The sequence below is a fragment of the Sapajus apella genome, unplaced genomic scaffold (assembly GCF_009761245.1).
Source record: "Sapajus apella isolate SASKATOON/1434 unplaced genomic scaffold, GSC_monkey_1.0 scaffold230, whole genome shotgun sequence".
Classification (NCBI taxonomy): Eukaryota; Metazoa; Chordata; class Mammalia; order Primates; family Cebidae; genus Sapajus; species Sapajus apella.
Window position 1 is genome coordinate 31,800 of NW_022437170.1, and position 18,813 is coordinate 50,612.

General features: G+C 54.3%; 2 protein-coding genes across 5 annotated transcripts in view; one reads left to right on the forward strand and one right to left on the reverse strand.

The window, feature by feature from the left end:
- The window catches only part of P2RX2 (purinergic receptor P2X 2), a 3,365-nt gene extending 271 nt beyond the window's left edge, over positions 1-3,094 (forward strand). The window contains exons 2-12 of one of the 4 annotated variants that reach the window (XM_032271384.1): positions 236-371; positions 481-552; positions 636-711; positions 787-883; positions 1,034-1,114; positions 1,212-1,350; positions 1,708-1,838; positions 2,005-2,095; positions 2,203-2,268; positions 2,352-2,429; positions 2,631-3,094. In XM_032271384.1, coding sequence (XP_032127275.1) covers positions 236-371; positions 481-552; positions 636-711; positions 787-883; positions 1,034-1,114; positions 1,212-1,350; positions 1,708-1,838; positions 2,005-2,095; positions 2,203-2,268; positions 2,352-2,429; positions 2,631-2,708 — 1,045 coding nt within the window. In that variant the 3' untranslated portion in view covers positions 2,709-3,094. Of the gene's footprint in view, positions 1-235; positions 372-480; positions 553-635; positions 712-786; positions 884-1,033; positions 1,115-1,211; positions 1,351-1,707; positions 1,839-2,004; positions 2,096-2,202; positions 2,269-2,351 lie in introns of all 4 variants that reach the window. The other 3 variants (XM_032271382.1, XM_032271383.1, XM_032271385.1) reach the window with 3 other exon arrangements.
- A 1,369-nt stretch (positions 3,095-4,463) lies between these two features.
- The window catches only part of POLE (DNA polymerase epsilon, catalytic subunit), a 54,004-nt gene continuing 39,654 nt past the window's right edge, over positions 4,464-18,813 (reverse strand). The window contains exons 41-49 of the mRNA XM_032271378.1: positions 18,044-18,169; positions 15,940-16,072; positions 14,178-14,370; positions 12,485-12,616; positions 12,144-12,337; positions 6,679-6,879; positions 6,206-6,331; positions 5,568-5,657; positions 4,464-5,473 (exon numbers count right to left, since the gene is read on the reverse strand). Coding sequence (XP_032127269.1) covers positions 5,360-5,473; positions 5,568-5,657; positions 6,206-6,331; positions 6,679-6,879; positions 12,144-12,337; positions 12,485-12,616; positions 14,178-14,370; positions 15,940-16,072; positions 18,044-18,169 — 1,309 coding nt within the window. The 3' untranslated portion in view covers positions 4,464-5,359. The remainder of the gene's footprint in view (positions 5,474-5,567; positions 5,658-6,205; positions 6,332-6,678; positions 6,880-12,143; positions 12,338-12,484; positions 12,617-14,177; positions 14,371-15,939; positions 16,073-18,043; positions 18,170-18,813) is intronic.

Here is an 18,813-nt window from a genome sequence, read left to right on the forward strand (position 1 = left end):
GCGGGGCGCGGGGCGCGGGGCGCGGGGCGCGGGGCGCGGGGCGCGGGCTGGGATCGGGGCAGGGGCTGGGATCGGGGCAGGGGCTGGGATCGGGGGCGCGGGGCAGGGGCTGGGATCGGGGCTGGGACTGGGGGCGCGGGGCGGGCTCCTAGAGCCCCGCAGAGCGGACCCGGGTCGCTGGCGGGCTCAGCCCTGCTGGGGTCTCCTCCGGAGCCGGCGCCGCCCCTGCCCGCAGGTACGTATTCATCGTGCAGAAAAGCTACCAGGAGAGCGAGACGGGCCCCGAGAGCTCCATCATCACCAAGGTCAAGGGGATCACCACGTCCGAGCACAAAGTATGGGACGTGGAGGAGTATGTGAAGCCCCCCGAGGTACGGGCCGCCCCCTTGACCCCCGCACTGCAGTGCACCCCACCTCAGTGGGCCGAGGGGCAGCAGCTGCCGCCTGGCCGACCGACCCCCCTCCTCTTTCTGAGCCCAGGGGGGCAGCGTGTTCAGCATCATCACCAGGGTCGAGGCCACCCAGTTCCAGACCCAGGGAACCTGCCCCGAGGTGAGCTGGGCCCTTGGCGCTGGGGGACCCTGCCTCAGCTAGGGGGGCTTGCAGGATCCCTGACTGGGCCGCCTCCACCCTAGAGCATAAGAGTCCACAATGCCACCTGCCACTCCGACGCCGACTGCGTGGCTGGGGAGCTGGACATGCTGGGAAACGGTCAGTGTGCGCCGGCGGGGGCTGGGCTGGGCAGGGCTTTGCCCCCACTAAGCCTCAGTGACCTCTGCCCCACAGGCCTGCGGACCGGGCGCTGTGTGCCCTATTACCAGGGGCCCTCCAAGACCTGCGAGGTGTTCGGCTGGTGCCCGGTGGAAGATGGGGCCTCTGTCAGGTGCACCCGCGGTCCAGCCTCCACTCTGATCCTTTTCCTGTGACCAGAGGCTAGATGGGCAGGGCAGCAGTGACAGGAGCTGGGGGGGGCAATGCCAGGTGGGGGCCTTGGAGGAGGAGGGGACTGAACAGCCCGTCTGTGCCTTCTCAGCCAATTTCTGGGTACGATGGCTCCAAATTTCACCATTCTCATCAAGAACAGCATCCACTACCCCAAATTCCACTTCTCCAAGTAAGAGCCGCAAGGCGTGGTGATGGCCCAGCATGGGGGCTGCCTCCTGGGAATGGGGCACTTGGGGTGCAGGCCTTGCCTCCTGCTGCCTCCTCAGGGGCAACATCGCCGACCGCACAGATGGGTACCTGAAGCGCTGCACGTTCCATGAGGCCTCCGACCTCTACTGCCCCATCTTCAAGCTGGGCTTCATCGTGGAGCAGGCTGGGGAGAGCTTCGCAGAGCTGGCACACAAGGCAGGGCAAGCGCAGGCGGGGCGGGGCCAGGGTGGGCTGCCACCTGTGTAGGGAGGGCCTGAGGTACAGGGGGGACAGTCCCTTCTCCCTCCCGACCAGCCGGCCCTGCTCAGGCAGAGGAAAGAAACACGATCAGCACAACCCGTCCGTGTGGCACTTGCTGAATTATTGACACTGGCCACAGGGCTGGCCACTGGCACCCCGTACAGCTCAGACACTGGACGCTCAGCAGCACCCCCAAGCTGCCCTGTGGGCCCCTCAGTGCGCACCTCACATGCAGCCTGGACTGATCCCGGCTCAAGGGGCCTCTTGTGTGCTGTGCCTTCCTGACCCCCTTCCCTGGCTTCTTCTTGGTAGGGTGGTGTCATCGGGGTCATCATCAACTGGGACTGTGACCTGGACCTGCCCGCCTCGGAGTGCAACCCCAGGTACTCCTTCCGGAGGCTGGACCCCAAGCATGTGCTTGCCTCGTCAGGCTACAACTTCAGGTACTGTCCTCGGAACACTGCTGTCCCCCAAATCATAGCCACAGTGGGGTCCTGAGAGGCTCAGCACCCGAGGGGCAGCCCTGGAGCGTGGAGGATAAGTGGGCCCTGGCTGGTGCCACACAGGACCAGGCAGCCTGGACATGGGCTCCCGGCCTTCCCGTTCCAGGTTTGCCAAGTACTACAAGATCAATGGTACCACCACCCGCACGCTCATCAAAGCCTACGGGATCCGCATTGACGTCATCGTGCATGGCCAGGTGACTGCCCCGCTGGGGGTGGGTGGCCAGCCCTGCTCCTCATGCTCCTCCCCTCTCCAGCCCCATCAGTGGTTGTCAGACATTCTGACCACCCCCATTCTCTCCAGGCTGGGAAGTTCAGCCTGATTCCCACCATCATTAATCTGGCCACAGCTCTGACTTCCATCGGGGTGGTAAGGAACCCACTCTGGGGTCCCAGTGGGTGCGGGGGTTCCACCAGGTCTTTACACCCTGGTCTCTGCTTTGCTGGCCCCAGGGCTCCTTCCTGTGCGACTGGATCTTGCTAACATTCATGAACAAAAACAAGGTCTACAGCCATAAGAAATTTGACAAGGTGTGTGCGCCCAGCCGCCCCTCAGGTAGCTGGCCTCTGACCCTTGCCCGCGTTTTGGACCAGGCCCCTCCCCAGCCTGCCCACTGCTCTGAGGATCAGCCCCCCAGCCCTCCATCAGGCCAGGAGGGCCAGCAAGGGGCAGAGTGTGGCGTGGCCATCGTGCCCCCAAGGCCTTGCCCCATCTCTGCCCCATCCAAGCAGATGGTGGACACTCCTGTCTCCGAGCCTGCCCCGCAAGACTCCATACCCACAGACCCTAAAGGTTTGGCCCAACTCTGAGTGCCTTCCTGACACACTGCACTGCAGACCCAGACTGGTGCAGCCAGCCAGTCCCCAGCTAGGGACCCTCAGTGGACCTGGGCACTTTGGTAGCGGAGCATCTCCATGAAACCAAACACCACAGGATCCCCGTGCAAGGGCTGGGGCTCCACCCTGGCGCACCAGCCCTGACTCCTCCCCAACTGGTCCCTAGAGTGCTGCTCACTTCCCACCACCTCTCAGCCACCTGGGACCCAAGGCAACTGAGCTCTGAGGGGCTCTGCTCCTTGTCTTGGGCCATGGGAACCCTCGCCCCACCCCACCCCACCAGTGTTTTAACTTCGAATTCTGCCCAGACTCTTAGAAGGCACAACATACTCTTGAGTTCAATAAACTTGCAAGCACAACCTTCTGGCCTTGTTCCTTGGGTAGAAGCATCGTGAGCCCATGAACATGGGGTGCTAGGCCCTACCAGCCTGGAGCTGGGCTGCACAGTGACCTGGTCTGGGTCATCTCCCCACTAGGCAGCCGGGAGGTGTGCAGGGCACATCTGCCTGCCCCACGACCCACTGTCCGCACAGCCAGCCAGGCCACAGTCAGGTCTGCCGAGGCTTGGAGTGCACTGGGACCCAGGACATGTCCCTGCCTTCACCTGGCAGGCCACCACAGATGCCAAACCAGAGCTGCCTCATCTCAGAATGTGGGAGGAGGATAGCATGACTCAGGAAGAGAAAACGGAAGGGAGGCGGTGATAGCGGCACACAAGGAAAACGAAAGCTCAGGCTGCAGCGGTGCTCGGACCAGCACTCATTCCTGCTGGGTGGGGACAGGATCCGAGACGGGAAGTCAGGCCAGGCGGAGGTGGATGGACACCAGCCTGGGAGCTGGCTCTAACTGGATCAGGGCCTGTGGGTCATCTGGTTACTGCATCCTCGGCTGCTGCAGTGGTTAGACTGGTACCCACCAGGCGGGGGGAGGGGGGCGTCCTGGGAGGAACGCAGAACTGAGCATCATGAAGTCGCCCATGCCAGGTGCCATCCTGCCTTCTGAAGGAAAACCCAGTCGCAGGAAAGAACGCCACTCCCCAGGGTTGAATTGCAGAGAAGGGCAGGCAAGGCAGGCCGGGTCTTATCCGAAAGCCTGAGTTTGGAGTCCTCACCCCAGTGCTGTGTTCAGGTGGTGAGAACAGTCTTCTCACCGTACACAGGACAGCCAGGCCCTATTTCCCTTCACTCGTGGCCTCCCAGCCTCAGGTCACCCCATGGCCTACATGTGCTGTGTGGCTCACAAATGTCCGGCTCCAGTTTTGGAGAAACTGGCTCTTCCAGTTGAGCCACAGCTTGGGAACCAAGGCCAAAGCTTGTTTCTGAGCCCTCCACCAACGCTCAAATGCCCCAGCTCCCAGCTGGCCTCAGAGTGAACCCAGGCTGGCCGGGGCCCACAGCCACGCCAAGCGCCCCCTGGTCCTGCTGGGTGGCCTTCCTGGGAGATGAGTGGCTGTCCTCTGGCCCCATCAATCCTCATTCCCGAGTGTTCTCCCGCTTTGCTTCCAGGAATGAAGCCCAATCAGCCAGCCTCCCTCCTCCCCCGTTTGCCCTAATTTGATTTGATCTCCACTCTGGAGGCCTCAGCACTCGTCCATCTGTGCAGGCATCAGGTTTCTCCAGGCAGGCAGCCTGAGTGGCATCCAAGGGCCAAACACATGCCCAGCGGTACCCATTCCCCCAGTCTGGGGCACCCTGCACAGATACACAGTGACAACCTAAAGAAACTTCGGTGTGAAATACAAGTTAAAATGGAAAGTGTGGTAGCGATGCCCTCGGACAATAGATGGCAGGGACAAACTAAGGCCAGCTCTGTGCCAACAATGCAAGCCTCCCAGGGAGCATGTGGGCCCCTCTCCTGTGAGCTGTCGTCTGGGGCAACTGCGTTTCTGATTTACATTTCATACTTGTTTGCTGCCCTGTGAAACTGGCCTTTCTGCTTCCAGCTGGTCCAGGGCAAGAAAGGACAAGGGATGTATCTGGCTGAAAGTGAGGTGCACAGAGGTCTTGTTTTCCTGCGACTGATGGAGGGTTCCCTCTAGAGCTGGCTCCAAATGAGCAGGGCACAAAGCCAAAGTCCAGATTCCCATGGATCAGGGTCCAGACTCCCTGGGAAACCAGCCCACACCCTGCTCCTGAAAGGCGGTGGGGACAGCCCACTTCTCCATGCAAACAGGTGAGACTCCGGCCCCACCACGGCCGTGGAAACCCACCTCCTCTCAGAGCCCAATCTCAGGTAGCCAGACACCTCCAGGGGTTTTTCCTCCTAAGAAAAAGAACTGGCGCACCTAGAGAACTCTCCCGCCCCGCCATGTATGGTGCAGGAAGCAAAAGGAGGCTGGAAACGCAGTCAACGAGAAACGGCACCCAGGGCTCTGGCAGTCTCGCTCGTGGCCTGCTTCTGTGGACACTCTGGCAAGGCCAGGGCCACATCCTGCTCCTGTTTGCTCCTGTGATGTCTGAGTTCCCTGAGAATTGTTTTCTTTGGTTCCCGCCCCGTTCCCTGGCCTGTGGTCACAAGTTTGGACAGTCAGGGTGGTCAGTGGTCTGGTCACTGGAAGCATGGGGATGCAGCCTCTGCATAAGGGGCCTGGCGCGGATGTAGAGGCGCCCGGGGCCCGGGGCCCGCTACTGGCCCAGCTGTGGGTTTTTCTGCAGCAACCACTCCAGGGTCTCCAGGAGGTATGACATGCCGTAGTGCTGGGCAATGTTCTGGAAGACTCTGATCTGTTCCATGAAGACCTGCAGGAATAAACAGACGCAGTGAGACCCCAGTCCCCACACAGAGGAGGTCGAGGAGGCGAGGCTGAGCCAAGGCAGGTGAGGGAGAGCCCACCTGGGTGTGGATGGTGAGGGCAAAGTCCCCTGCGCAGCTGCAGTACACAGGCATGTGGGTCTCCTTCACCCCGCAGCACTTCAGGCAGACCTGAAAGGGAATAGCCCCAATGGGAGCCAGCCCTCCTAACTAGGCCGGACCCCCTGCTGCTTCTTCACAGGCTCGAGAGGAGAGACACATTCATGGGCCCATCAGTAAGACTTGAGCCCCCAATGTGCGCACACCAGCCCTCATGTAAAATGAACCACTACATCCCACCCTGCCAGTGCCTTCCCTACACCCACCCTCGCTGTGGGTGTCCCACCCCAGACACCCAGACCTGAGCCCCCTCCAGGCCCTGCTCGCTCCCTCTCTCCTGCAGGCCTGGACCACTGCAGCTTGGTGTGTTCCCCGCCTCTGCTCGGATGCCCCTCAGCGAGACCTTCCTGTGGCCCCGCCGAGCTGTGCAATTCCCTCTTCCTTCTTCACTTCTCCTCACACACAGGAGTGTCTGTCTCCTTCCACAAGAACAAAGCACCCACAAGGCCAACTCCTGACCCAAGGCAGATGCTCAACCAGTGTGGACAGAACATCCATCAGGCTCAGGGCCCAGATGATCTGCAAGGCAGGCCTCTTGGAGGACACCAGGCACTGCTTACCAGGTCCTGCAGGGTGAAGGCCATCAGCTTCTTCTGCAGAACTTCTACCAGCGCCATCTCAATGGCAGAGGAGTCATAAGCCGCCTGACAGTTGGAGCAGAGCCACTGAGGCAGGACCGCCCCGTCCTAGGCAGAGCAAGAGCGGGAGAGGTCACCAGCTGGCCTCCAGACCACAGTGCTGTGGGCAGCATCTCAGGAGAGGAAGGGGCTGTGAGAAGGGCCTGGTGAGGGCGAGACGCCTGCGTGCAGCTGCCTGCACTCAGACCTGGCCTCTCATCTGCACTTGAGCCTTTCCTAGGACAACACTCCGAACGTGGTGTGGGGAGGCCTGAGAAGGTGCCTGCTGCCCATCCGTGAGTCAGAAGTGCAGCAGGTGTCACCCACAGAGCTGGGGCTGCAGGAGCCCCAAGACACCACATTGCCCTCGGATGTCCTGCTCTACCCGTGAAGGGCCCGAGGAAGCTCAGCCGCACCTCTGACAAAGAAGAGTCTTTACACAGGTCCAGGTCGCGGCAGAAGTTACAGCTGCGGCAGATGACCTCAGGGAGCACGTAGGAGCGACAGGGGTCTCTGAATTGGGCCTCCTCGGAGAATTCACCGACATCCACCAGGCGAAGCAGGTCTCGGTTCAGCTTGTTCACCTGGTTTGTGATGTTGGTGTCCAGGGACAGCACCTGCGGAGACCACAGCCCACATCAGGAAGCAGCTCCCGGGGCCTCCCTGCCACTGGGCTGGATCAGAACCCTCTGGACCTCAGGCTGCGGCTTCCTGGAGCCCTTTCCTCCCTTCCTTAGCCCCTTTAGAAGCCTCAGAGAGCTGGCTTCTCTACACTGGCAGTTCTCCATCGGTGAGAACAGGCTTCCCTGGGGAATCTACCAAGCACTTGAGGAAGAAATGCTGTGATTCTACACAGTATCTTTCAGAAAAGTGAAGAGGGAGAGCACCCCAAGTCATTCTATGAGGCCAGCATCACCCTGATGCTACAACCAAAGACCACACAAAGAAAGAAACTACAGACCAGTAACTGAGCACACACACAAAAATCCTCAAAGAAATATTAGCAAATTAACCTAAGATATAAAAAAAACACATAATCCAGAAATAGATCCACACAGATGAGGTCATTAAGTTATGGAAAAAGGTACAGAAATGATTCAACAGAAAAATAGTCCTTTTCAACAAATGGTTCAGGAATACAAATGTAAAGATAGTGCAAGTTCAGTTTCAAACCACCTCAACAGAGCAAATACCACAATAAAGCAAATCACACAAATCTTTTGGTTTCTCAGTGCATATAGACATTATGTGATTTGTGGTGGCTCATGACTGTGGTGGCTCCCAGCACTTTCGGAGGCCAAGGCAGGTGGATGAACTGAGGTCAGGAGTTCAAGACCAGCCTGGCCAACATAGTGAAACCCTGTCTCTACTAAAAATACAAAAATTAGCTGGGTGTGGGGGTGTGTACCTGTGATCCCAGCTACCGGGGAGGCTAGAGCAGAATCGCTTGAATCCAAGGATGTGGAGGTTGAAGTGAGCCAAGATTGCACCACTACACTCCAGCCTGGGTGACACAGTCAGACTCCATCTCAAAAAAACAAAAAGGTTATGTGATTTGTTTTATTTTGGAACAGGATCCCGCTGTGTCACCCAGAATGGACTGCAGTGGTTCAATCATGGCTCACCACAGCATTGATCTCTTGGGCGCAATCGATCCTCCTATCTCACCCTTCCCAGTGGCTGGGACATCACGCATGCACCACCATGCCCAGGTAATTTTTGTGATCGTTGTAGAGATGGGTTTCGCCATGTTGCCCAGGCTGGTCTTGAACTGCTGGGCTCAAACAGTCTACCCGCCTGGGCCTCCCAAAGTGCTGGGATTACAGGTGTGAGCCCCTATGCCCAGACAAAAGTTAGGTTTGCCCTATACTGTAGTTTATTATGTAAATAAGTGTTATGTCTAAAAAACAACATATGTACCTTAATTTGAAAAGTTTTATTGCTCAAAAATGCTAACCATCATCTGAGCCTTCAGCGAGTTGTAACTGTTTTGCTGATGAAGGGTCTTGCCTCAATGTAAATGCCTGCTGACTGATCAGGGTGATATTGCTGAGGCTTGGGGTGGCTGTGGCAATTTCTTAAAAAGACAACACTGAAGTTTACTGCATCGACTGACTCCTTTCATGAAAGATTTCTCCGCAGCACGTGATGCTGTCTGATAGCATTTTACCCACAGTAGAACTTCTTTCAAAACTGGAGTCAGCCCTCTCAAACCCCGCTGCTGCTTTGGCAACTAAGTTTATAGAATATTCTCAATCCTTTGTTGTCATTTCCACAATGTTCACTTTATCTCAAGAAACTACTTTTTTGGGCTGGGTGTGGTGGCTCATGCCTGTAATCCCAGCATTTTGGGAGGTGCGGGCAGGTGGATCACCCTGAGGTCAGGAGTTTGAGAACAGCTTGGCTAATATGGAGAAACCCCGTCTCTACTAAAAATGAAAAAGTTAGCTGGGCGTTGTGGCAGGCACCTGTAATCCCAGCTACTTGGGAGGCTGAGGCACGAGAATTGCTTGAACCCAAGAGGCGGAGGTTGCAGTGAGTCGAGAGCAGGCCACTGCATCCCAGCCTGGGTGACAGAGCAAGACTCCATCTCAAAAATGAAACAAAATAAGCCCAACTTCTTTGCTCATCCATGAAAAGCCAACTCTTCATCTGTTAAATTTTGTCCTGAGAATGCAGCAATTCAGTTCCGTCTTCAGGCTCTACCTCTAATTCTAGTTCCCATGCTGTTTCCACCACATCTTCAGTCACGTCTCCCATAAAAGTCTTGAATCCTTCAAAGTCATCCATGAGGGTCAGAATCAACGTCTTCCACATTCCTGTTAATGCTGATATTTTGACCCCTTCTCCCATTAATCACAAATTTTTTTTTTTGAGAGAGTCTCACTCGGCCTCCCAAAGTGCTGGGATTACAGGGGTGAACCACCGCGCTCAGCCAATCGCAAACGTTCTTAATGGCATCCAGAATGGTGAATCCTTCCAAAAGGTTTTCAATTTACTTTGCCCAGATCCATCAGAAGAATCAATATCTACAGCAGCCGCAGCCTCATGAAACGTATTTTTTAATAATAAACCTTGAAAGTCGCAACTACTCCTTGCTCCACGGGCTGCAGAATGGGTGTCCGTGGGCAGGAAAGCAGCATTCACCTCCTTGTGCCTCTCCATCAGAGCTCGTGGGTGACCAGGTCCACTGTCAGTGGGCAGTACTATTTTGAAAGGAATTGTTTTCTCAGCTGCAGGTCTCAACAGTGCTCTTAAGATTCAATGAGCACTGGCTTTGACTTAAAGTCACCAGCTGTATTAGCCACTAATAAGAGAGTCAGCCTGTCCTCTGAAACCAGGCTCTGAGGCCTCCTCTCTAGCTATGGAAGTCCTAGATGGCATCTTCCAAAAGAAAGCTGTTTTGTCTACACTAATAATATGTTGTTAGTATAGCCACCTTCGCCAATGATCCCAGATGGATCTTCTGGAGAACTCGCTGCAGTCCCTTCACCCACACTTGCTGCCTCATTTGCACTTCTATAAAGTTACCGGAATCGCTTCTTTCCCTAAATCCCATAAGCCAACCTCTGCCAGCTTCAAGCTTTCCTTCTACAGCCTCCTCACCTCTTGGGCTTCAGGGAACTGCACAGAGTGAGAGCCGATTGGGCTCTGGCTTACGGGGATGTTGTATCTGGTTTGATCTACCCAGATGAAACTTCCTCTGTATCAGCAATAGGCTGTTTCACTTCTTTATCATTCCTGTGTTCAGTAGAGGGGCACTTGTAATTTCCTTCAAGAACCTTTCCTTTGCAGTTGACTTGGCTAACTGGTGTGAGTGGCCTAGCTTTCAGCCTGTCTCGACTTTTGACGCCTTCCTCACTAAGCTTAACCATTTCTAGCTGTTTATGTAAAGCGAGAGACATGTGACTCCTCCTTTCACTTAAACTCTTAGAGGTCATTGCAGGGCTATTAACTCACCTAATTTCAATACTGTTGTGTCATCGGGATGGGGGGCCCAAGAAGAGGGAGAGAGATGGCGGAATGGCCTGTGAGTGGGGCAGTCAGGACATGCACAACATTAAGTTCACGGTCTTCTATGTGCACGGTTCATGGCGCCCCAAAACGATCGCCACAGAAGCATCAAAGGTCATCATGGCTGATATAACAACAGTGGAAAAGTCTGAAATATCCTGAGAATTACCCAAATGTGACACAGACACAGTGAGCGCATGCTGCTGGAAAAACGAGACTTGCTCAGCATGAGATTCGAAGCACAGTAAGACAGATGTGCCTGCAGTCAGATATTCCATACAGAAATATGGACTCAGATCTACAGCATGCACGCTGCATAAAAGTTAACTCATGGCCACACGTGGTGGCTCACGTACATAATCCCAGCATTGTGGGAGCCCGAGGCGGGCAGATCCCGAGGACAAGAGATAGAGACCATACTGGCCAACCTGGTGAAATCCCTGTCTCTAAAGAGTCTGGCAGTTTCTTATCAAGTTAAACACATACTTAAAAAATGACCCAGCATGCTCCTCCTGGGTTTTAACCCTCAGAGAACTGAAATTTACGTTCACACAAAAATCTGCACCTAAAGAATGTTTATAGCAGCTTTGCTATTAATCACCAAAGGGTGAAAAAAACCCAAATGTCCTTTACCCGTGAATGAAAAGCAAGCTGTGTTTCACTCATACAACGGACACTATCACAACAGAAAGAGAGGAAGTGCTAATACACATGACAGTGTGGATGAACCAACCACCAAGTATGTTTTGCTAAGAAGCCAGATCCCAAAGGCTGCTCAGTATGTCTCTACATATGTGATGCTCTGGAAGAGAAAAACAGTGCAGGGACAGAGGACACACCAGTGGCTAAAGGGATGTCCAGCGAGGAGGGCTTGAGCCCCCAAGGGCAGCACGGGGAATGTTTTCAGTGGTGACTATCCTGTATCCTGCTGATGGTGGCACAATTCCATTCACCTAGGAATGGAAAACTCACACAATGGCACTCTACAAAGTGAGAACTGTATGTAAATTACACCTTAATAAAAATAAATTTAAAACACGTAGAACTCAACAAAGGAATTAAAATGGTGAGCTAAAAACACTTCTCCACCACAACCAGACCCTGAGGCCGTCAAGCGTAACCTTAGCCGTGGGTGACATGCAGTTTGCTGGGAAGGCTGAGTGAGGAAATGGGCAGGGAGGTGCTCTGCTCGATAAGGGCTGACACCCGTGGTGGTTATCTGGTAATATTATCCCTCCTTGGACTCAGTCTGCCTTTCCCAGAAAGGCTTCAGCATCCGAGCAAGCTCTCGTCTCATCAGCTCTGGGTCCTGGTCCAGCCTATTAGTCTCCTGTGACCCATCCTCCCAGCTGTGACTTTACCAACACACCAAGCTTGCCCTCCAGGGCCTTTGTGTCCTCCCTCCTCCTGCCCCTGGTCCCAGCGCCCCTTACAGGCTCCGTCCCCACAGCACCTCAGCCTCTGAAGTGCCGTCTCCCTTCTCAGGTCTACTGTTAGCAGAGAGGCCCCACCAGGCAGGGCCTTTCCTATCTTGCTCACACCTGAGCACAAATGCCTCAACTGTGGCTACATGTGACAGGGGCATGATAAATGTTGGTGGAATGAACATTTACTTACACCTGCCCATCACCTTGCACATGCTGGCCCCGACCCTGCACATGTATGTGCCTTCACCCTGCATACATGAAAGCCTCACCCTGCATTCACTGACATCCTTACTGTGCACAGGTATGCTGGTGTCTGTATCTTACACATGTACACTGGCACGTTTACCATGCACGTTAAGCCTCACCTTCCACACATGAACATTCTCACCTCACACACGTATGTTAGCGTCCTCACCTCACACGCACACTGGCACCCTCACCTTGCACACGTATTTGATGAACTCCAGAGCAGGGTTATTGAGCAGCAAGTGGGAACCGGGGAGGACAGGAAACATCTCCGAGAGCTCGGTAGAGTTCCGAGAGCCTGTGACTTTCTTCTGTATCTTCTGAGTGATGGCGAAGAAGCTCTGAGTGAGTTCATTTGCGACATAATCCTGAGAGAAGGTGATCATTCCTGGAAGTATAAGGATGCTAAGGGAGGGATCTGGGACCTGCCTGTCACTAGGGACCTCCCATCTGTCTGTCTGGACCACCCATGGCAAACAGAGGGGCTAGGTCACTGGCACACAGCAGTGGCCTTGAGAAACAAAAGACTGCTCACCGGGAAGGGCTCCAGCTGCCCCCTCGGCCTCCTGGGAGAGCTGGCTGGCCCCCCGCCTCCTCACAGGGGTACTCCCTGGGGCACTGCGCCTCAACCCGTCCTTCATGCAGTGGTACACGGCCACAATGTACGCTGTGGAGAGGCAACACACACCACCGGTCGAGTCAGGGTGCTGCAAACACCCCAGAATCTGAGGGGACCCCATGGCTGGTCAGACCACCTGACAGATGAAGCTAAAATGTCATTGTTTATAATTTTATTTGCGGCCTTTAGATGAGCTAAAAGTCAGTTAGAGAAGTGGGACTGAGAAGGAGCACTTGCTGATACCCGAGTTCATTCTCGGAGAGAAAATGGTATAAATAATGCTGTGCATATTAACCCTCTCACTGGGTAGTGTGCAAAAGCAGCTCCCAATACAAGTGAAGGCTGGGTCCTGGTGTCAGCACGCTTCTCTCTCTAATAACTCCTCCCGGCCTGTCACCCACAACTTAACTTTTCTTTTTTGAGAAGGAGATTTGCTCGTCACCCAGGCTGGAGTGCAATGGTGTAATCTCGGCTCACTGCAACCTCTGCCTCCTGGGTTCAAGCGATTTTCTTGCTTCAGCCTCCCGAGTAGCTGGAATTACAGGCATGTACCACCACGCCTGGATAATTTTTGTATTTTCAGTAGAGATGGGGTTTCACCATCTTGGCCAGGCTGCTCTCAAACTCCTGACCTGAGGTGATCCGCCTGCCTTGGCCTCCCAAAGTGCTGGGATTACAGGCGTGAGCCACCGTGCCCAGCCAACCCAGAACTTTTCAAAAGAGACTTAGGTCAGGAGTTCAAGACCAGCCTGACCAACAACATGGGGAAACCCCGTCTCTACTAAAAATACAAAATTAGCTGGCTGTGGTGGCACATGCCTATAATCCCAGCTACTCGGGAGGCTGAGTCAGGAGAATCACTTGAACCCAGGAGGCAGAGGTTGCGGTGAGCTGAGATAGCACCATTGCACCCTAGCCTGGGCAACAAGAGTGAAACTTTGTCTCAAAAAAAGAAAGTTGCAGAAGAGAACTGAGAAACTTAAAGACTCAAGGACATGTAGACAAAAATATAAAATGATCAACGAAAGCCTCTGTGACTATGTGCACGCATCACGACTTGCTGTTTTAACTTAGGGCTCTGAACTACAAACAGTGCTTCCTTTATACACTTCGTCTGCACACTAACCTGCACTGCTTGATTTGCAAATGAAACCTGCAGACCCAAACTAAGGCATAAGAATTTCTCCACCAGAAAGCTAGGCCTCATAGACCAGCAAGGGGGCAGCTGACCCAGGGGTTTATCTCCAGTTACTGAACGTGCACACACGTGTTCCCCGGGAATGTATTTGGCTGAGTCACCAAATCGGACTGCAGGAGCAGAGCTAGGAAATCCCTCAATGACATGGCCAGGAGCAGCTGCTCCCCACGGGGTTTCCTGAGAGTAAGGCATGAAGTGAGGACAGCCACTCCTCTCTGGGTCCTCCGGTGGAACATGGCTGGAGCACGGAAGAGGAGGCACCTTGGCTCACAAAGTCCCGGCTACTGGACACGCTCCGCCTGACCTGATTTTCCCAGTCTCCCTTCTTGCGATACCACAGCACAGGAGCCGCATCTACTAACCGTTGAGTCCCCCTGGTGGGGGCTGCGCAGCCCTGGGCTTTGGGCTCACCTGAAACAATCATGAGAAAGTAGCTCTGGCAAGAGGCTGCCTGTGGCAGAAACTGCAAAATGTTCCAGTTGTTTTCCAGTAAATCCTCCACATTGGACTCCTCCGCATCTTCCTCCTCCTCCCCATCCTCTTCCTCCTCCTCATCCTCATCTTCCTGCTCATCTGCTGCTCCCCCTGCTTTCTGGGAGTCTTGCTGTAACACAGAGACAACGTGGCTGTGTTTGCATCACTGCAGCCTGTAGAGGGGTAGGATGCCGCAGGCAAGGCTCCTCCAACCTGGGTCCATCTGCCCTATTTGACCAGAGAAGCCTTCCCTGCAGTCGCTGCGTTTCCCGGAGCCTGCGTGAATCCTGCAGGGTGGCTCCCAGCACAGCGTGCTTTGTGAGACATGCCTGGTGCATAGAAGTGCCCATTACCTGGGACTGCAAGCCTTATTCTGCTCTTTCAGGTTTCACTTGAAAATTAGTGAACTCCCACCCCGCAGGATGAAAAAAACAGCCAGAGATTCCTGGTGATGGTTCTTTCCTCTGAGTCCACCAATCTCCTGGATGGCACGACCCCATCACAGACCCAGCCTCACTGCGGGCAGCCCTCCCGCGCAACCCGTGTTCGTGCCATGACGCCGACCACATCTGTGTAGACACAGACACCCACTGCCACCTGCTGTGAGCACATGCTGATCCCCTCCTCAGAGCTGTCTACATCGCCTGCATTTCTGCCCTCCAACCACATGCTGATCCCCTCCTCAGAGCTGTCTACACCGCCTGTATTTCTGCCCTCCCGCTTTCTTCTGAATCCCTCCAATCAGGTCAACTCCAATCAGAATCGCTCCCATCCAGGTCCTGGGCAGCCTTGGCTTCATCCTGCCAGCTCTGAGAAGCGCCCACCTCCTTACGGAAGGGCTTTCCCTCAGACGTCTGAGGCCCTGGCCCCCGCAGCTTCCTCTCAGCCCTCTGTGAGGACCCCTGTGGAGGACACAGGCCTCTCACAACCTACCCAGACACTCTCTGGCCACTTCTGCATCAGCTGACCACCGAGGTCTCAACCTTGCAAACACCGTAAGACCATGAGTCCCAGCCAGACATAACTCCTTCCCCACACTGATCCTGACAGCCACCTCCATTCACCCACAGCCTGGCCCACACCCGGGCATTTGCCCATATCCAATCCACTGGCCCCTCAGCCCCACCTCAAAGCCCACCTAGGCCCTTCTCATCAGCCTTAGCTGCCCGGCGTCTCCCTGGGACGGGCACTAACTGGCTTTACCTGCCTGTGCCCTTGGATGGTGGGTTATCCACATGGGGGCCAAGACAGCTCCAACATCACCCACACAGAACCTCCCATCCCCAAGAAAACCGAGGCCCTGACCTGCCATGCCCAAGTTGCCTGGACCTGCCAGCTCTCTGCCTGCATCTGGGAGCACCCCCACTTACCTGTGCTCAGCCTCCCTGGTGCCCACTGGAGGCGCCTCAAGCTCGCATGACTCCGGTGCACTCCATCAGCTCCCTGCTTCCCTGTCACCACCTCATGGGCGTCTACCTCCCTCCTGCCCATGGCAAGCCCTCGCCAGGGCCAATGCCGCACTCCACACTGGCGTGCTTGTCTGCACATGGTCTCCTCGCTTGTTCATGAGGGCGAGATGCAGCTGCAGTGTCTGCTACCGCACAGCCAGGCCTGCCGGGGCCCTGAGCACTCAGCACTTGCTGCAGGAACGAATGTGGCCCCCAAAGCTGGCTCGGGTGCCACACTGCAGCTCTCTTACCAGTCCACAGTGAATACGAGATGAAACTTTTCCTTTGATTCCGCCATAGTTAGATGGATCCATCCAGAGAAGAAATTCCCAGGATCGAGAGAAAGAAATTGTCAAGGAATGGAAGATCTCCTTAGAATGGATGCTGCAGAGGAAGCATTTAAGCCACATTTCATTCATTACGTGAAATCCACCTTGCTTTCAACTTTCCTTTTTTCCCCTTTTATCTGTGTAGTTACTCTCCACTCACTTAACATTGAATTTTAAAGTTCATTCAGATCAAATCATCCCTCAGTCTTTCTAGGGAAATGCGATAAACATAAAACTAAGGGGCCCCGCCAGGCCCACCAGCACCCTGGGAGTTGGCGCCACAAAGGGAGCTGGGTGCCTCCTCGTGCTTGGGACGGCCCCTGCCTCTGCTCTGCAGCCTCCAATGACCAGCAGCTGCGGTAACCAACCGCGGCGCTTCCCACTGCCAAGCTCTTCTAAGCTATCATTATCCTTGTCACTCCTCCGTTAAGCCTCCCTGCAGCTGACCCATTCCTCTGCACAGTACATCCATTTAAGAGAAGAACAAAAGTAACAGGCCAGGTGCAGTGGCTCACGTCTAGAATCCCAGCACTTTGGGAGGCTGAGGTAGGAGAGTCGCCTGAACTCAGGAGTTCAAGATCACCCTGGGCAACGTGGCAAAACCTTGTCTCTACAAAAAATACAAAAATTGGCTGGGCATGCTGGCATGCACCTCTAGTCCCATCTACTCAGTGGCTGAGGCGGGCAGAGAGCTTGAGCCCACAGGCTGAGGCTGCAGTGAGCCATGATCGCACCACTGTACTCCAGCCTGGGTGACAGATCAAGACCCCATCTCTTAAAAAACCAACAAACAAAAACAAAAAATGGAAGAATAAACAAAGGAAGGAAGGAAGGAAGGAAGGAAGGAAGGAAGGAAGGAAGGAAGGACGGACGGACATCCTAAGTAACAACTTTAAAATGCAGCTGAGTAACCCATAACACAGCTCCTCAGGAGGACTTGAGGCTCTCCCTAACTGCACTTCATTCTGTCGGGAAACAGAATGGCAGCTGGTTCCCGACATGAGCAACCCCGGACTGCTCAGGCAGAGGGCACCCCTGGAGCTGCCTAGGCCAATGTGGAGGAGAGGCACACCCTTCCCATCATCTCAGCCACGTTCTAAAATACACTTCCAGCACAAGCCAGCTCTGCCAGGCACACATCATGACCACTGACCATCAAAGCTCATCTTGGATAGACACAAGAGGCCACAGCGAGTCTGCAGGACAACAGCGGTTTTGTGTTTCAAATTAATTCAGTGCATATGTTTTGATTAGGATTGACAGTCTTATAAACTCTACCTTCCTATTACTCAGTAATAAAATCTATTATCAATTTAGTGTCAGTCTTTTCTGCAGTGCCCCCAGATGCTGCCCCTGGAACCATGTGAAGGCCAGACCCTTGCACTCTGCAAGCACGAGCAACTCCTCTCTGTGCTCAGAAAGGGCTGCATTCATGCCCAGGGTGAGTGCACCTGGGAGGGGAGCTTCCTACTGTCCATCGAACAAAAGGAGCCGGTGGAGACTTCTCTGCTGCTTTGTCTTCTACTTAGATTAAATAGTGCTGAATGTGTGAGGAGTCCGGCAAGGCCAATGAGGGAGCCTCAGGAACACGGCCTAGAAGGCAGGAAGTCAAAACCACACCACCAGGCTCTGATAGCTGAGAGCTGTGCACGTCTGAGCACCCTGGAACCACGCTACTCCCAGTCGCCAACACTGACGTCTATGAAGGGTTTACATGTCAACACTTTTGGGGTGCACATATTCAGGGCACATTGAATCTGTGTCTCCCGTGGGAGGAAAAAAAAAGACACTCTGTGGAACCTTCTTAGCAAAGGCAGGCCACTTCCTGAACTTGCTAAACTCAAGCCCCACACCTGCCTGGCCTCTGATCTGCTCAGCATGCGGGTGGTGGTAGCCCCCTTTGCACGCTGCTGTCGATTCACCATGGTGCTTCTAAGGACCTCCTGGTCCATCCAGGAGGACTGCTGGCACCGCAGGGGGTCATTTTTAGCATCCCTCTCAAAGCCACGGGACCAGCCAGCCGCACCTGCTGGTGATGTACTCCACGTAGGCAATGGCGTCTTCAACACGGCGCTTCTTTGTACAGAGGATGATGCGGTTGAAGTTGGCGTAGATGACTGATGACCCCAGGCGTTTGAACTCAGCGATGAGCCTGTGGAGCAAGTTCAGAGTCTGTGGTGGAGACGCCACGGCCATGCAGAGCCAGAGGGCACTCAGAAAACCCACGAGGGAAGAGACCTCAGGGTCCAGAGGTGGAAAAGCCTCCAAGATACCCTAGAGCCCAGAAGCAATGAAGAGCAATGATTCCTGCATGGCAAAAATCCGCCACAAACAAAGACAAAAGATAACCAAAAACTGAGGAAAAAATTAACAAATTCTTATCACAGAAAAATGGCAACTTTTTGTATGGAGACAGCTCATTCAATGTTCAGTAACAGAAAAACCAACAAAACTACAGAGAAATAGACAACTAGGAGAGAAAATTCGACTTCATTCATTAGAAGAATCCTAAGTTAAGACCATACCAAGAAGCATGTTTATCCTAGCAGCTGGGTAATAATCCCCAGCCACATTGGTGAGCATAAGCCCCTGTGGGACCGCTTTGGTGATGTCCGTCAAATCAGCATTCATCCCGGTTATAACACCTGTCAGGCCAGCAACTGGGCTACTCCACAGAAACCATCCCACGGATCTACCTGAGTCAGCTCATGCACGAAGCCTCTCACTGATTTGCTATTTGCAACGACAGCACAAGGCTGGAAAGAGGCTAAATGTTCTTTCATATGGCTCGTTTCA